Genomic DNA, 17,895 nt, shown 5'->3' on the forward strand with positions numbered 1-17,895 from the left:
ACCCAGCCCCTCCCTGCACGACGGACGGGCACAATAATCCCCTGTGGGCTGGTGTAAACAGGTTTCTACCATTTACACTATGAGATCTTTCGATTTAAAGCTTTCGTGACTGCAGGGATTCATCTTCTTGGTTCTTTCGGTAAAGTCACGTAGAAGGGAAGTAATAAAATAATAAAACATAATAAAACAATTCTCACGACGTTTCGGCCACAACGCAAGCAGCCGTCCTCAGGCGTCCTCTTCGCCTGAGGACGGCTGCTTGCGTTGTGGCCGAAACGTCGTGAGAATTGTTTTATTATGTTTTATTTTTCTTATTTTATTACTTCCCTTCTACGTGACTTTACCGAAAGAACCAAGAAGACTATGAGATCTCTTTTACCAGTGGCAAAATATAGTAGTAGGTTTTTACCCTTTTAAACTGGTACAAAACTGACACCTTTATTCAAGGCATCATGTTTGCAATAACCACAACACAAGTAGTAAGAATATGAATCATTGCAGTCACGAAAGCTTCAAATCTAGAACGAATAAACCGTCCCCACCGCCACGTGACCGGGACCGCTCGCCCAATGAGCGCGGGGCGCCGCCCACCCCGCGTCCAATCGACAGCCGGAGGGGCGTGGTTTCCCCCGTCAATTATCGCTGTTGGCGGGAACCGTTCCAGCCAATGGGGATTGAAGGTGGGCGTGGCTTGTCGCTTTACTCCCCGCCCCCACCCGTTTCTCGCCCCGCCCCCGCCCTCGCCCCGCCCCTCATCCCCCGCCCTTCTTCTCGTCCGCCATCAGCAGCCGCTGTCTTCTGCGGCCCAGTGTGGTGACAGCAGCCACCGGTGACCGCTGGTTTGGAGTTTGATTTCCTCGGGCTTCGAGGGAAGGGGGGAACCACACGACGTCATGGCCGACGACGGTGGCGAGGTGGCGGCCCCGCCGCTTGCCGTGCAGAACGTGGCCGAGCCCGTGGTGCTGCAGAACTTCCTGCGGGGCCTGGTGCCGCTGCTGCTGGAGGATGGCGGGCGCGAGGCGCCGGGCCTCTCCGCGGCGCTCGACGACAAGCAGAGCGTGGAGGTGATGAAGAAGTTCCTGGCGGACGCGCAGGTGCACACGCTGCTCGTGGAGAGGACCATGCTCAAGGGTGAGAGAGAGAGGAGGGGAGGGCATTGCTGTTGTTTCGTGCCGTGCGCGCTGAGGGAAAGTGATACTGGGGCCTGTTGTGGCGCTGGTGGATTTGCCAGTCATCTCGGTCGGTCAACCCCGGTACGGTGTGTAGTTAAACATCGTCACCGGGGAGACAAAGGCGGCTGGGAGTGGTGCCTGCCACACCCTTCGTGTACCGTGCCGGCCTTCATAGTTGGCTACTCGTTAACAGCATTAACCCCAACAGTCTGTTAAGGCTACACGGGGGATATTTGTTTTGCATCTGCCAGTCATCTCAGTCTGTCAACCCATGGCACGGGGGGGGACTACCCCGCGACCTCTTGCCAGCAGCGAGGTTTCGACACCCTCACGTGGTTGGTGCACCTGGCCTGGCACCAGCGCCGTGGTGACGTCACCGCCACGACGTGGCCAATGGTCGCGTTGTTGTTGTCGTGGGGAGCGGTGGCGTAGCGGTTAGCGCGCGGCGCTACGAACCTGGCGACACGGATTCGATTCCCGCTCACGGTTAATACCAGTGACTATTATCTGAATCGGTTGTGGGCCTCTTCTAGGTCGGCTCAGCCTCAAATGACGACCTGTGATATAGTGGTCATGGAGGAGGTGAATGAGGGGGTTATAGTGGGAGTGGTGGTGGAGGGGGTGATGGGACTGGTAATGTAGCAGGTGATAGAGGGGTTGATTAAATCGGTAGTGATGGAGCTGGTTGAGGAATGGCTATGGAGGAGGTGATGGGGCGCGTGATGGAGGTAAGAGATGGTGATGGAGAAAGGTGATATTGGTGCAATTGCAAGGTGGTGGCTGTGGATGCAGTGTTGAGTTTGTTTTTGTGGTCGTTGAGCAGAGGATGTGGGCGAAGAGGAAGAAAAAGAGACCGCCGCCTTCTACAAAATCACCAGCGACGTCCATTACGGCATCAAGTCTAACAGGTGCCGTCTTAATGGGCAACACGCAGTATTGTAATGCTGCCTGAAATGCTTAAAAATGTGTGATTCCGCAATATAGTAGTATTTTAATGAATTTCCTGGTTTGTCTAATCTGCATATGCATTTGCTTAGGAAGCCTCCAGCCTTAATTTCTTGGATTAAATGCAAACGTAACAAGCAACTGGCATCCCCGCAAAGAAACGTAATTTAAATATTTCTCTGAAGGGATAGCAGTGGGTGATGTGATTAACTGATTCCATGTGAATATAGAATTTCCACAAACGGCTCTTTCAATTAAAATCTGCTTGAATGGAAACGTTGTTGCACAGAAAGCTTTGAAATATGACAGCTTTTCCCTCCTTCAAAGGCACTTGGCGATACAATCCACTCCCAGTGAAGTACTTTACATGTGTAATGTGAGGGTATATCCGGTACGGCACGCAGCAATTCATTCCTCTCTAAGATGCAGTGCGTGTATCAGAAGTATAAAAATCGATGAATCACCAAACATTGTTACACATAAATGATTTATCCAAGTATGCGGCATCTCTTTAAAATCTTTTGTGTATATGTGTGTGTGGCGGTAGAGTAGCGGTTAGCGAACTACACTATGAACCCGGCCACCCGAGTTTGATTCCCACTCACGGCCAACACCAGTGACTATTTTCTGAACCGATTGTGGGCCTCCTCTAGGTCGGCTCAGCCTCAAATGAGTACCTGGTGCAGTGTGTAAACATCGCCACTCGGAAGACAAATGCGGCCGGGCGTAGTGCTGGCCACCTGCCTCCTCGTGTACCGTGCCAGCCTTCATAGGTGCTTGCTAACAGCACTTGCCCCAACAGTCTGTTCGGGCTATATAGGAGGATCTTTGTCTCTTGTTTTGTGTGTGTGCCTGTCGTGACAGCCTGGCCTTTGTTAAGCGCTCGGCCGTGATCGACGCCGACAAGCCCATCAGGAATCAGCTGCGGGTGATGACGCTGAGCGACGACTCGCCCTACGAGACTCTGCACTCGTACATCAGCAACACCGTGGCGCCCTTCTTCAAGTCCTACATCCGCGAGACGAGCAGGGCCGACAGGTGGGCCTGCGGCAGGGGCTTTGCCTTGCTATAATCGTTGATCTTTTATAATTCTGGGGCATGCGATGACGAATGGGGTATGTGGTGATGAAACCCTGAACCCCACCCTCCCAAGTGATTTTATTGTTACAAATTTGGTGTTGCCTTTCGATTCAAGAATCGATTATTTTTTGTAATTTGTACAGTTTTGTTCATCTGAGACACGCCAGAGTATAGGAGGGTGCTCTATCAAAGCAAATCGTTGTTGCATGCTCATAAAAAATCTTAATGTGCATTTAACCCATGAAGAAAGAAAAATAAGCAACTAAAAGGTCTTATCTACTAGTTACTTTACCTCGGGTGGTATATCCTGTGGTGTGTGACATGAGTTTGAACCTCCATCAATAACAAAAGTTACAGTAAAATAATGTCACTTTGGCCTCGGGTCTCATTATAAGTTGATAACATGGCTGTGAGTGCTCATGAGCACAAGGCGGAGCCAGGATTTTCAGTTTGGGGTGCAACCCCTCCAGCAATGAAAAATGATAGGAGTTATTAGTAAGGACTTGTCCCTTGCTTTTTATTTGACGCATGTGCGGCGATGGCGCAGCCATCAATCGAGGGTCGAATTCTAACTGTGTGATCAGCATCGCGCTCGCTGAAGGTGTTTGTCTTCAGGGAAGTCGTGTACTGTATACGCAACTGCATACAATTCTGTGAGTCGCTTATCACTGCTTTGCCGTTACTTATTGCCAATTATGGACTCGGACTATTGTCCTATCGTCTCATAGAGTCCCTGGCACAGAATAATATGTGACACAGTGGCAGTGGGGGTCGCAAAATGTCGATTTATTACTAATAAACCCCAATAATCCGATCGAAATTAGGGATTTCGATCGGATCATTGGGGGGGCCCGTGCCACTTCACCCCCCCCCCCCCCCCCCACTGGCTCTGCCAGTGCCTGAGCATGACCTTTTTTTCCGTAATTCCCAAAACTTTTACTTTATAAAACAGTTTGAGACGCAGCCTATGTTTCTGTCTGCAAGATGAGACGAGTATAGAGAGAGCTCTTTGTTTTTTGTGGTGCATTTCCCCTTACGTCATTCGGGTGTGGCAGGCGGTCTACCCAACCGGGATTACGATTTGATTGCTTATAATGAGGTTTGTCGTAACGAGGCCGAGATGAGATTAAATCGGGGAAGGGTGAACTTTTCGCCCTCTTTGTAAGCCCCAGCGCAGAGCCATTTTCATCCACAGCAGATGCTGTGATGTGTAGGATCCTTAAATAATTAACGCTGTGTGTGAAGGGTATGGAAGGAGACTATTCGAGGATTGATTTAGCCAGCACTACAGTGGGATAAAATCAAAAGTATTTATGCTGTTAAATTATTGAACGAAGAATACATTTGGAAAATATATATACAGCCGCCTCCCACTCCCCCCCCCAAATAAAATAAAAATAAATAGCTTTTGAAGCTTTCTGAATGTGCTCCATCATGCAACTATAGTGACAGCACTGTTGTGTTAAAATGTATGAGAGACATCGCTAGTGCCATAAAAGTGAACTTGACAGATTTTTTTAAGTGTGCTTTTTTCTGTTAAATGAGGCTTCAATATTCGATTTTGTCAGACAGCCTGCGACACTCGGACAACAAGAGCCATTTGTTTATTTGTTGGCATCCTCTCAGTAAACATCTATTGTCCAATCGGATATAAAATGTAATGTGGCAACTTTTTCTCATACCAGCCGATTATATACATGCAGAAAGTCATGATGAGCCTTCTGCAATTTACAAAGGGACGGCGACAAGATGGCGCCGTCGGTGGAGAAGAAGATTGCGGAGCTGGAGATGGGTCTCCTGCACCTGCAGCAGAACATCGAGATACCCGAGATCAGCCTGCCCATCCATGCCACCGTGAGCTCTGTGCTGCGGCAGAGCCTCGAGCGCGACGAGAAGGCCAAGGTGGCGGATTTCGGCGACCGTGTGGACGACGCCACCTTCCTCAACCAGCTACAGGCTGGCGTCAACCGCTGGATCAGGGAGATCCAGAAGGTGAGTGTGATGGGTGCTCCGGTGAGCGGGGTGGCAGGGGACATACATTGACTCGCACGAACTTGTAAAGTAGGGTTGAAATTATTTGTTGAATAGGTTAATTAATTGACGAAAAATTGTAATCATCTATTTTTTTCTGGTTGATTACTTCGGCCCCTTTAAAAATACTTGCCAACCTCACATCCTGCCTGCCGAATGTAGGAAATCCCCTATAAGCCATGCCCAACATGGCGCGGCTGATGATGCCGATGACGCTACCAAGCCCCACCCATCACACTTACAACAGTACCTGGGACCAGCTGGGACTTGTTTCTAATTATATTCATATTCGCAGGTTATTAGAAAAATTAAACCTATAATAGCTAGAGCAATAGATTACTTAAATAATCCGATATTTCAACTCGATTATAAACCGTGCGATTGTTTGTTATCGAACTCGGCTGACGTTGCCTGCCCGGTTCGTGCCATGCACACCAGGTCACGAAACTGGATCGCGATCCGGCTTCGGGAACGGCGCTGCAGGAGATCAGCTTCTGGCTGAACCTGGAGCGAGCGCTCTACCGCATCCAGGAGAAGCGAGAGAGTCCCGAGGTGCTGCTTACGCTCGACATCCTCAAGCATGGAAAGAGATTCTTCGCCACCGTCAGCTTCGACACCGACACGGGTGCGACGTCGTCCTGGCCAACTCGCGCACGCTGGCTGACTCGCTCACAACTCGCTCGCTTATTTAAGTCTACTCGTTTTTCCCTCCACATTTAGAAAAATGTGTTTTAGAGTATTTGGCTGCTGTAAATTTCCATATGATGAGTCACTTTTTTGAGCTATCATTTGTGGCCAGGTCGCTTCTAAAAAAGACCTATATAGATAGCTCAGTGTGCCTTGCATGGTAAAATAAAATAGTCAATGGTTTATTTTGGGTTTAGATCATGTATTTATAACGTCAATGAGTGGTGGAGGGTAATAGTACCCCCTAATTGATCCAAGAAGTTGTTTGCTTCGGTCACTTGGATTTATATGCGTGAGGGTTTAGGAACGGCAATATAAAAAAGTTGCAATCCCAGGATAAATCTTTTGTTTTTCCATCCTTATTTCCCTTCTCTGGGCTTTCCTATCATGTCCCCTGTGCCTGCAGGCCTAAAACAGGCCCTTGAGATGGTGAATGACTACAACCCTCTCATGAAGGACTTCCCCCTCAACGACCTCCTCTCGGCCACGGAGCTCGACCGCATCCGTGTGGCGCTGCTCGCCATCTTCACCCACCTGCGCAAGATCCGCAACACCAAGTACCCGATCCAGCGTGCCCTGCGGCTGGTCGAGGCCATCTCGCGTGACCTCAGTGCACAGTTGCTCAAGGTCCTGGGCACGCGCAAGCTCATGCACATCTCCTACGAGGAGTTCGAGAAGGTGAGTTGGGAGAGGCGGAGTAGAGGGGGGTGGTAGTGGAGGTTGAGTGTGGTTGGGTGCAGGGGGGTAGTGTGGTAGTGGTGACACTGCCAATGTTGCACACTGACCCTATTTTTTGTTGTCGTCTTTTAAGTTGGGTTCATGTAAAATTAGGGGTGTCAATGGAAAATTGATTGACTGTTGGGTGTACGCGAGTTGTTGAACCGAACGCCGGTGACTGCCTTGTGTGGCTCGACAAGAGATGCATTTGATCGCTTGGTGCTTGTGTTTTTTCATGTGCGATGAACGTCAGCTGGCTGTCAAATCGTGTGCACGGGAGGCATGGTATATATAAGGCAAACGGCGAAGACGATGAAGCTGATTGTTGCGTCGCTGTGCCCCACGCGGGACAGGTGATGGTGGTGTGCTTCGAAGTGTTCCAGACATGGGACGACGAGTACGAGAAGCTGCAGGTGCTGCTGCGTGATATCGTGCGGCGCCAGCGGGATGAGCACCTGCGCATGGTGTGGCGCATCACCCCCGCGCACCGTCGCCTGCAGGCCCGGCTGGAGCAGATGCGCAAGTTCCGTCGGCAGCACGAGCAGCTGCGCGCCGTCATCGTGCGCGTTCTGCGCCCCCAGGTTAGCGAGCACGCCTCTGTGTTCTCCTTGAGTTTTCTTTGTCGCTTTACTTTATTTTATGTTTTTTGTTATTTCCCGTCTGGAGATGAGGTGTTCAATTAGAGAGATGTTAATGAACCCGTGTGTTAATAAGAGCCCTGTTGAAGAGATTTCAAACGTAGTCCTGTGATGTTATTTTCCATGGTTGTTTTTGTGGCACGAGGTGATGCACTGCTCACTGCAGTGCTGACTAGACATTATAATTAGGACAAAATAATGTAATTATTTTATGATGCTTATAGTGATGTATTGATGATGGTTATGGTGAATGCAGCCAGAGTTCCGGGCGAACACATACGCGTGTGTTTGTGTGCATACATCAGTGGGGAGCGGAAGTGTCGCGGTTAGCGCACTGCACTACGAACCTGGCAACCCAAGTTCGATTCCTGCTCACAGCCAATATCAGTGACGGTTATCTGAACCGGTCCTGGGCCTCCCCTAGGTCGATTCGGCCTCAAATGAGTACCTGGTGCTGTGTGTAAACATTGCCATTAGGGAGACGAATGTGGCCGGGCGTGGTGCTGGCCACCCACCCTCTCGTGGGCCATGCCGGCCTTCATAGGTACTCTCTAACAGCACTTTCTCCAACAGTCTGTTAAGGCTATACGGGGTATTTTTGTCTTTGTGTACATCAGCAGAGTGCTCCAAGCTCCCAGCCGAGTGGCACCGAGTTGGTGGAGCAGGGCACCGGCGACGCCCTCAATGCCGCCGACGCCACCGCCATCGAGGAGGTGAACCTGGCCTACGAGCACGTGAAGGAGGTGGACGGCCTGGACGTGTCGAAGGAGGGCTCGGAGATGTGGGAGGGGGCCATCAAGCGCTACGAGGAGCGAATCGACCGAGTGGAGACGTGCATCACGTCGCGGCTGCGCGACCAGCTCGGCACAGCCAAGAACGCTAATGAGATGTTCCGCATCTTTTCACGCTTCAATGCGCTCTTCGTGCGCCCGCACATCCGCGGGGCGATCCGCGAGTACCAGACACAGCTCATCCAGCGCGTCAAGGACGACATTGAGTCTCTGCACAACAAGTTCAAAGGTGAAGAGCGTGGGGAGTGCCGCCCCTGGTCTGGCAGGGGCAAGGTGTTGAGGAGGGTACAACTGATGATAGCCGCAATGCACCCTTGTTTCTGCGCCAGATCTGTATTTAATAAATTGTGTGTGTTCTGATGTCACAACCAACAGCAGGCATCGTCATTATTTGTACAATTGAAAGATTCTTGCATTCAGTAATTATACCTGTGGCTCAGAGCCAAACTCGGTCACCTTTAGGGTTTGGTGTTCTATAGAGCCAGCCTCGGGCTCCCATTATATATGATTATTAGGGGTTGGTGTTCATGGCCTAGTGTGATTCATTCACACTAAAGGCACATTTAGAATTCTTACTGTTCAGTGTTAATGCCCCAAGTGCACATATTTGTGTGGAATATCCGAGATCGTCCATTGAGAAGTCCGCAGCTAAGTGTCCCTCTGTCCCCCGCATGCGCTTTCTTGCAGTGCAATACCCGCAGAGCCAGGCGTGCCGCATGAGCCACGTGCGCGACCTCCCGCCCGTGTCGGGCTCCATCATCTGGGCGAAGCAGATTGACCGGCAGCTCACGGCTTACATGAAGCGCGTGGAGGACGTGCTGGGCAAGGGCTGGGAGAACCACGTGGAGGGCCAGAAGCTGAAGCAGGACGGCGACTCGTTCCGCGTGAAGCTGAGCACGCAGGACATCTTCGATGACTGGGCTCGCAAGGTGCAGCAGCGTAACCTCGGCGTGACGGGCCGCATCTTCGCCATCGAGTCGACGCGCGCGCGCACCCGCTCGGGCACGGTCCTCAAGCTGAAGGTGAACTTCCTGCCTGAGATCATCACGCTGTCGAAGGAGGTGCGCAACCTCAAGTGGCTGGGCTTCCGCGTGCCGCTCGCCATCGTCAACAAGGCGCACCAGGCCAACCAACTGTACCCGTTCGCCATCTCGCTCATCGAGAGCGTGCGTACATACGAGCGCACGTGCGAGCGCGTTGAGGAGCGCCAGAGCATCGCGCTGCTTGTCGCGGGGCTCAAGCGGGAGGTGCAGGGGCTCGTCGCCGAGGGAGTCGGACTAATTTGGGAGTCGTACAAGCTCGACCCCTACGTGCAGCGCCTCGCCGAGACCGTCGTCAACTTCCAGGAGAGGGTGGGTCAAGGCTGGCGATGCCGGGTTTCTGATCGATTCATTGTCACAAACATTGACCTTCCGGGGGGGAAGAGTTTTTGTTTGGGTTAATTGTAGATTGATTTTATTTGACAACTATACAAGTCTGACTGCTAATGAGACCGAGAATATCAAAACCAGTTTTAAGTTTGTTTAAATAGATTCAGCTGGATAGTATTGGCCTGGAAAGCGAATTGACTCATGGTCCAAGACATTTTTTCTTTATGTGGAGATATGGAACTCCATTTTGCTTGTATATGTTTATGCATTGCTTATGATATGTATTTGCTTCTTGAAATATCCCTTATAGTGTTAGAAAAATTCACAACGTGCCTGATTGAGGTCGCCGTTTTGGATTTCATTTGGATTTCATTTAAACGTTCCGTCCCGGTTTTCACGCTGCACGGCAGGTGGACGACCTGCTGCTCATCGAGGAGAAGATCGACCTGGAGGTGCGGTCCCTGGACACGTGCGCCTACGACCAAAAGAACTTCTTGGAGATCCTGGGACGGGTGCAGAAGGCGGTTGACGACCTCAACCTGCACTCCTACTCCAACCTGCACATCTGGGTCACCAAGCTGGATACCCAGGTGAGCCGTTGTTAACACCACGCGCTGCGATTTGAAAACTGCCGACTCTTCTCTGTGCGAAGCAAATCCAGGGAATGTCTCGCTCCCCTTTTGAAAATTCACATTGGATTTGTGAGCCCATTTTTTTTTACCTGGATTTAAAGGTAAATGCCAGTAAAACATCTCAAACATTGTGTGAAAATTCCAGATGTCTTTGGAAAAGAAGTATACTATCCCCGATGGGGCATTGTTTATACATTATTCTGTTGTAAGTGGTAAGAGCCTGTGAAGGTAAGAATGAAAAAAAAATCCTCCACGAATTTATAAATTGACAATTCAGGGTGACAATGTGATTTTCAAATACATTATTTTCTGTCCTTCTGTTGCATGCAGAATCCATATTGGCTGCAGAGTTTGCATGCTTCAGCCGCATACCACATTTAAATGCCATATGAATGCAAATCCTGATCCTATATCCGTAACGCGTACAAACTGTACATAATCCACTTCCTACACGTGCTTTTTTATCCCTGTTGGAGTGCGTGTTGGTGTTAGTATGAATCGATGATGAATTGTCACATGCTTAACGTACTTTAATCCATTGTAGCCATGTGTGCAGCACTTTCTCCCAAGATATCTGTCAGGTCAGCTGATGCCATTTAAACAAAAAAACATTTGAATATAATGTGGGTTAATTAAGATGATTTTCTCATCTTCACAGATCGAGACGATCTTGGGCACGAGGCTGGAGGCTGGGATTCGCGCCTGGATTCAGGCGCTGCAGGGCCTCGGCGATGACAAGGCCGACACGGACGCTGACACCGAAGTGCCTTCCGCTGGACACAAGCCCGGCGGTGACCCCAAGATCCGGGTGAGTGGGGCCCCCACTCCCCTCCCCCCGCCTCCCACCCACCCCAAATTGCCTACTGCCCTCCGTATCCCTTCACCGTCCCAGGCCACGCCCTGTGGGCCCCCTGTTGGTAAGATGTTATCCCCCTCACCTGGTATGCAGGCAGTCGTGGGTTCGATCCTGACCCTGACGCGTGCATATTTGAAGTGTGCATGTCTCTCCCCATGGTCCTGTGAATTTTTCTCTGGGTCCTCCAATTTCTCCCTCCACATTAAAGAAAACATACATTTAGCGTATTTGGCTGCTATAAATTTCCACATGAATGAGCCCCTTCGTTGAGCTATCATTTTTGATAGCCAGGTCGCTTCTGAAAACCTGCTATACAGTTCAGTGGGCCTTACCTGGTAAAATAAATATCGGTTATTTTGTCAACCTTCACTACCTGCAACAAATGCCTCCTCAGTAATCTGGCACGTTGGATCAGAGGTGGTTGGATCTCACACAGAGGTCGTCACATTTAACACCCAGCCCGCATGGCAATGGGGGGAGGTGTGTACTTGGCAGCTAAATAAATAGGTTGCTGTCCTATACTTATGGACTGTTGAACATTGTTCTCTTATATTTGTGCATTTTCTCAAGCATTTTTTCCCACACGTGGAAAGCAACGTGTAAAGAATCGTCCAAATAACCATGCAGAGGATCCTCCATAGAAAGTCTCAAGGCTAATTTGAATCCATCATAGGTATATTTTAAATGTTTTTCTTGTAAAGTGACTAGTTGGCATGTGATGAGTGCTGCTGTTGTCTATACCCAATTTACTGCATCTTAATTTAATCCCTATTCCCAACGGGTTTGTTTGTTTCCAGTGAGCTCTTTTGCACGTTTCCAAGGTTGCCGTGACCTCATTAATTGAGCCGTTCTCTAAGCAAAGACCAGCTCTGAGCTGATGTTGGCCCCAGGGGGATGTGCGCCCTATGACTTGGCAGTAGGGTGTGCATGTGAAAAGTAATACAAAAACAATATTTGTAAACAAATTAAACCACTGCAATTGCATTGTAATGCTCGCACAAGTACACAAAATGGTCATCTCTCGGAGTCAAATATATAATCTGTTACAGTCGAACCATAGTTTGTATGCTTTATTTAACCAGGAGTTGAAATAAACCCATTGAGACACGAGAAGCATTGCCTCTCGTGCAAGAGTGACCTAGAGTTACATCAAGTTGCATACACGTTAACATTCTTCGGTACTTGTATTACATTATTAGTCTTGCGATAGTCGGAGATGAGACCGAAACAAGGTTTGGCGAGTTTGTTCCGAATCGCACATACATTATTTATATAATTAGTTTTGCATCGCTGAACATTGGGGGATAATCCACGATTCTCGGGGTGCACTTTCAAATGTACGATTTCCATATTCTCTGAAACATCAGGCTGAGAAAGTAACCGTGAATGTTTCTCTTTTTTTACACCCATGGACTCCTCCAGCCCGTGGTCATCGAGCTGCGCATCGCCAACCAGGTGATCTTCGTGACGCCGGCCGTGGAGGAGGCTCTCTACCACCTGCATCAGGAGCTGTCACTGTGGGAGCACCACATCCTCGCGTTGCCGCGCATACAGAGCCAGCGGTACCAGGTGCGTCGCCGTGCCGCCCTGGCCGGGTCGTAGTTGCTGTGGCTGGTAACGACCCCTCCCCCCCTCCCCCCCCCTTATTCTAACACTATATATAATCTTGATTTGAAGCTTTCGTGACTGCAGGAATCCATTTTCTTTGGTTCTTTCGGTAAAGTCACGTAGGTAGAAGAAAATATAATAGATCACGACGTTTCGATCGCCACACATGCAATCGTCTTCAGGTGGGAAAGAGAAACCGGCTGCTGATACAAGTCCTGTTATATCTAGAGCCGAGAGGGGGGAGGGGGGGTTGCCGCATCGGGCAAGAGGGTGGGGGGTTAGAGATTGTGCCGAAGCGAGTGGGAAATCCAAAGATGGGAACCGAGATGGGGGGGGGAAAGGGGGGGGTTGTGGTTGATGTGAGAGCTGCGAGAGCTGAGGAGGTGGCCATTGTATTGTGAGAGATGAGCATGTCAATGTAAACGAACCAACGCAACGGTGGCTCTGCTGGTGAGACATCCAGCTCGCCTGAAAACGAGGGAAACAACCGAGGGACAACACCACTTCGAGGGAAGGAGAGACACACACCGAGAGGCACACACCGAGAGGCACACACCGAGAGGCACACCCATGCACAGAGCGAGACACACACACAAAGTGACACACATACACACAGAGACACGAGAGAGAGAGAGACGTATAGGGAGACACACAGAGAGACACACAAACCGAGACACACACACACAACAACATCACAGCCAGTTATAGTCTACTAAAAAAAAACCGAGAGCCACTGCCACATCGAGGGAAAGGGGCAACGTTGGCTTTGTTAGTGAGACATTTAGCCCGTTGATGTAAAGACATTTAACTTGGTAATGTAAATTGGTAATGTAACTCAGAGTCGGAAATAACTGCTGACAATGGCAGGTAGGATGGAAACATCAACAACCAGTTAATGCTTTACCTGGTTATATAATGCTAATCTTATCTGTAATATTACGTGTAGCATGAACTCCGAACCTCAACATGAATACTATCCATTCGGCTAACTATATAACCAAAACACGAACCTTATGCATAACACGGACATTATTCATAACGCCGATCCTACAACTATTCAGTCAACGAATCTTAACCATCACATTCCCTATAGTCATTACACTAATTCGGAACCTTACAATATTTATGGCACTAATCTGATCCATCAAACTAAGTTATACCCCTTTACACTCCTACTATTTTCAACACTTGCCTATACCAATTCCCATGATAACTCCAAAGCGAACCCTCACCCTAACCTTTAACACCAACCCTGACTGTCACTTGGAACCTAACACTAATCCTCGCTGTAGAACTTAGATATTAGCTGTACCTCGAACCCTAGCCTTAATCCAAAGCTTAAGCCTGTCTCTGGCCCGAACACAGCCGCTGTACGCAACTCGAATTTTAATCCCCAGGTGGGCGTGCACTACGACATCACGGAGGACGAGCGCTGCTACCGCACGGCGCTCAAGCACATGCCGGGTGGCGAGGGTGCGCTCTGCCAGGCCAACTCTGCCATCATCAACACCTGCATGGAGGTGGCCAAGTACGTAAAGGTGAGTTGCCCCCCTCCCCTCGCCACTGCATTCACTGCAAGGTTTCCTCTGACAATGGCGTCTGACGGGCAGAGACGAGGGAGCCACTCATCCTGAGTAGAGCTGGGCTATCGAATAATTCAAGTAATCGATTACTCTCCCATGTGTTGGTTTGAGTAATCGACTAATTGGATAACTCTAGATTTGAAGCTTTCGTGACTGCAAGGATTCATACTCTTAGGTTTTTCGGTAAAGTCACGTAGGTAAAACATTAAAATTAATAACAGTAAAATAAAATAAAAGTCACGACGTTTCAGAGGCAACACAAGCCTCCGTCTTCAGGTGGAACCGTCACAGCCACGACAGCTGTATCAAGGTTCCACCTGAAGACCGTCACAGCCACGACAGTTGTATCAAGTAAATTACTTGATACAGCTGTCGTGGCTGTGACGTTTCCACCTGAAGACGGAGGCTTGTGTTGCCTCAGAAACGTCGTGACTTTTATTTTATTTTACTTTTATTAATTTTAATGTTTTACCTACGTGACTTTACCGAAAAAACCTAAGAGTAATTGGATAACACAAAAATTGGTTGTGAAAAAAATCTGCGCAACTTTTAACGGCTGAGCATGCCAATATTGGTGGCATCATCAACCACGTCACACTGGGGCATGGCTTGTTGGTTTCCTGCCTTTGGTAAGAAGGTTGTCTGTGTGGGGCCTGGGTAATCCACCATGGTGAAAATCGGTCAATTACAATTTTTCTTGGTAGATTAGTCGACGTTCGGCTCCAGTCCTGACCCATTGATTTCACTTCTGCTGTCGTCGCCTGCGAGCAGGAGTGGCTCCAGTACCAGAGCCTGTGGGACATGCAGCCCGAGAACGTGTACGGGCGGCTGGGCGAGGACCTGCGGCTGTGGCAGAACATGCTGCACGACATTCGCCAGTCCCGCAGCACCTTCGACAACGCCGAGTCCAGCAAGGAGTTCGGGCCCGTCGTCGTTGACTACGGGCGGGTGAGTGGACCGAGCGAGCTTCCCTTGAGCTCTTACCACACACTCAACCACTGCCGCCACCACGGTTTTTCCCCCCACAAATAGTTTGCAGAAGACACCACACACTTGCACCCAGAGATGAATTACAGTTATCAGTTCACATCCCCAATGTTTCCATTAATGGTCAAGTTTTCGGAGGAATGCTGAGATACGGTCTGTCTTTAAACCTGATTGAAACTCGGCATCACAGCGGTGCCAACTCACTAATCTGACACTATCAGTTCTTTGAGCCACACGGCGGGCCTAGTTTTGTTGTTTTAAAAGGCGGCGATGCTCACCCTGTTTTCTGTGCACGCGGTTCGCAGGTTCAGGCGAAGGTGAACCTGAAGTACGACTCGTGGCACAAGGAGGTGCTCAGCAAGTTTGGCCAAAAGCTCGGCCAGAACATGCAAGACTTCCACGCTCAGATCTCCAAGGTGAGCTTCTGGTGCTTGATGGTATTTTGGCTCCCATATCCACCGTGTGACCCCTCGTGGTTTGTTCTCCACGATCAAGGAAGACACCAGCAATAAACTGATTAACTTTTATCTTGTAGATGAATGAATACCTTTGCTATGTGTCGTAGGCTGTCTGTCACGAGTTTGAAGTTTTGATATTAAATATAATTAAGTGTAACTCTGAAGAGCACTATTATAGCATGCTATTGACATCATTCGTGATGTTGCAGTCAAAGTATCGTGGCGGCACTAGAGTGCACAGTTGCGCATTTCAAAGTGGCACATTTCCTCATTTAATGAAGCTTCAAGTTTGCATTGGACGGGTGCAGACACGCAGCTTAGTTGCCTGTCTGCTATGTAAGTGTTATTTATTTTTAAGTTGCAAAGTGGCTGAAACTTTAAAAGTCACTTGAAAAATCACTGCCACCATTGCTCTGGTTATAATGAGCCTGGGCCGCTTCGGTGCTGACGGTAACGACACCTGTCTTGTTTGTTCTCACGCAGTCGAGGCAGGAGCTGGAGCAGCACTCGGTGGACACGGCGAGCACCTCGGACGCCGTCACCTTCATCACGTTCGTTCAGTCCCTCAAGCGCAAGATCAAGAGCTTCGAGAAGCAAGTTGAGGTACGGGATTCTGATGATGCCTCTTGTTTCATTGTGCGCGCCCGAGAAAATCTGACCTGTGTCGACGTAAAAGTGTGGTTTCATACGAGCAAATGTTGCTGGGAATACAAATACAAGACATTGGAATTAAAAAAATATGAAATTGCATGAGCTGTCGTCAAAAGGATGTCCGAGTTGTGCGACAGGGCAAAGACCAAGAGCCAGATGATGGCTGTGAGGAAACTCTAAGAGCAAACCTTGGAGGTTTAATGTTGGGTCTAATACCTGCTTAATCTTACAGAAGAAATGGAAGCGATAGCAACGGTGGTTTCGTCAACGGCATGTGACCCTTTCCCCTTGGTACAGTTGGAGGTTCTGTCCACTCCACACGTTCTTCACTTTACTCCGTCCTGTCCGAATCGCCCTTTGACACGCACGCACGGACACACGCAGATGTACAGCGGTGGCCAGCGCCTGCTGGAGAAGCAGCGCTTTCAGTTCCCGCCGTCGTGGCTCTACATCGACAACATCGAGGGCGAGTGGGGTGCCTTCAGTGACATCATGAAGCGCAAGGACACAGCCATTCAGCAGCAGGTGGCCAACCTACAGATGAAGATCGTGCAGGAGGACCGTGCCGTGGAGTCGCGCACGGGGGAGCTGCTCAGCGAGTGGGAGCGCGGGAAGCCCGTCGGCGTGAGTCTCTCCCGCCCCCCCCCCCTCCCACGATATAACGCGCTGTTTTTCCGCTATTGGCGGCGCACTTCGCTGATTTTCCAGAATTAACTTGCTGACCTGCTCATGTTATTGGCTGCTTTGTGGTTTGGTAGTATGACTTAATTAAAGAATGCTCACTTCTGCTGTAAGACAGTGATGGTGGCAATTATGATGTCAACTGATGATGGTGGTGGTGAATATGAAAACAACAACAACCACAATGGTGATGTCGATGTAACGATGGTTGTTGTGATTATGCTAATCATGTGTGATGATGGTGATGATGATACTTGTGATTTCTATAGTATTTATGGCAATAATGATGATTACGATAGTGCATGTGGCACGACTTGATTTTTATTCTTTTGGCCAAATGAAAAGTTTTTTTAATTATCCCTCCTTCCCACCCATGGTCCTTAACCCCCTTAGGGGAGTCTGCGCCCCGAAGAAGCCCTGCAGACGCTGTCCATCTACGAGGGCAAGTTCGGGCGACTCAAGGACGACCGCGACAAGTGCGCGCGTGCCAAGGAGGCGCTGGAGCTGCCCGACACGGGCGTGTTGAGCGGCAGTGAGGAGCGCATGCAGGTCCGTTGCCGCCGCCCTCGCCACCGCCTCCAAAAGCCGTTGCCGCCACTGTTGCCACTCGCTATCGCTCGCTAACGCCACTACCGCTGACTACGACTACCTCCTCGACTGCCACCATTGCCACCACGACTTCCACTGCTACTACCACACTTTTTATTTCCCGTCACCACCACTGCTCCCCTGCTGCCAATGTCACCACCTCCACTACCGCCGCCACCACTGCCTTACCGTCACCCATATCACTAGTGCAAGTGGACCACTGTGAAGAATGTTTGGATTTGCTGGATGTCGCGCGCCGGGTGTACAGGTGGCGCTGGAGGAGCTGCAGGATCTTAAGGGTGTCTGGTCCGAGCTGTCCAAGGTGTGGGAGCAAATGGATCAAATGAAAGAGCAGCCCTGGATCTCTGTACAGCCACGCAAGGTGATCACTCGAGAAATTTTAATTAATGTTGTTGTCAG

At 49.7% G+C, this 17,895-nt stretch overlaps 1 protein-coding gene across 2 annotated transcripts in view; it reads left to right on the plus strand.

The window, feature by feature from the left end:
- Positions 1-753: 753 nt before the first annotated feature.
- The window catches only part of LOC144729645 (cytoplasmic dynein 1 heavy chain 1-like), a 63,280-nt gene continuing 46,138 nt past the window's right edge, over positions 754-17,895 (plus strand). Inside the window, exons 1-19 of one of the 2 annotated variants that reach the window (XM_078610053.1) lie at positions 754-1,131; positions 1,996-2,080; positions 2,982-3,155; positions 4,934-5,189; positions 5,667-5,853; positions 6,322-6,593; positions 6,986-7,213; positions 7,888-8,290; positions 8,749-9,413; positions 9,842-10,021; positions 10,722-10,871; positions 12,342-12,488; positions 13,925-14,065; positions 14,882-15,058; positions 15,403-15,513; positions 16,039-16,158; positions 16,591-16,830; positions 17,281-17,436; positions 17,744-17,857. In XM_078610053.1, coding sequence (XP_078466179.1) covers positions 894-1,131; positions 1,996-2,080; positions 2,982-3,155; positions 4,934-5,189; positions 5,667-5,853; positions 6,322-6,593; positions 6,986-7,213; positions 7,888-8,290; positions 8,749-9,413; positions 9,842-10,021; positions 10,722-10,871; positions 12,342-12,488; positions 13,925-14,065; positions 14,882-15,058; positions 15,403-15,513; positions 16,039-16,158; positions 16,591-16,830; positions 17,281-17,436; positions 17,744-17,857 — 4,044 coding nt within the window. In that variant the 5' untranslated portion in view covers positions 754-893. The remainder of the gene's footprint in view (positions 1,132-1,995; positions 2,081-2,981; positions 3,156-4,933; positions 5,190-5,666; positions 5,854-6,321; positions 6,594-6,985; positions 7,214-7,887; positions 8,291-8,748; positions 9,414-9,841; positions 10,022-10,721; positions 10,872-12,341; positions 12,489-13,924; positions 14,066-14,881; positions 15,059-15,402; positions 15,514-16,038; positions 16,159-16,590; positions 16,831-17,280; positions 17,437-17,743; positions 17,858-17,895) is intronic. The other variant, XM_078610054.1, reaches the window with a different exon arrangement.

Source organism: Lampetra planeri, chromosome 33, assembly GCF_965212315.1.
Source record: "Lampetra planeri chromosome 33, kcLamPlan1.2.h2, whole genome shotgun sequence".
Classification (NCBI taxonomy): domain Eukaryota; kingdom Metazoa; phylum Chordata; class Hyperoartia; order Petromyzontiformes; family Petromyzontidae; genus Lampetra; species Lampetra planeri.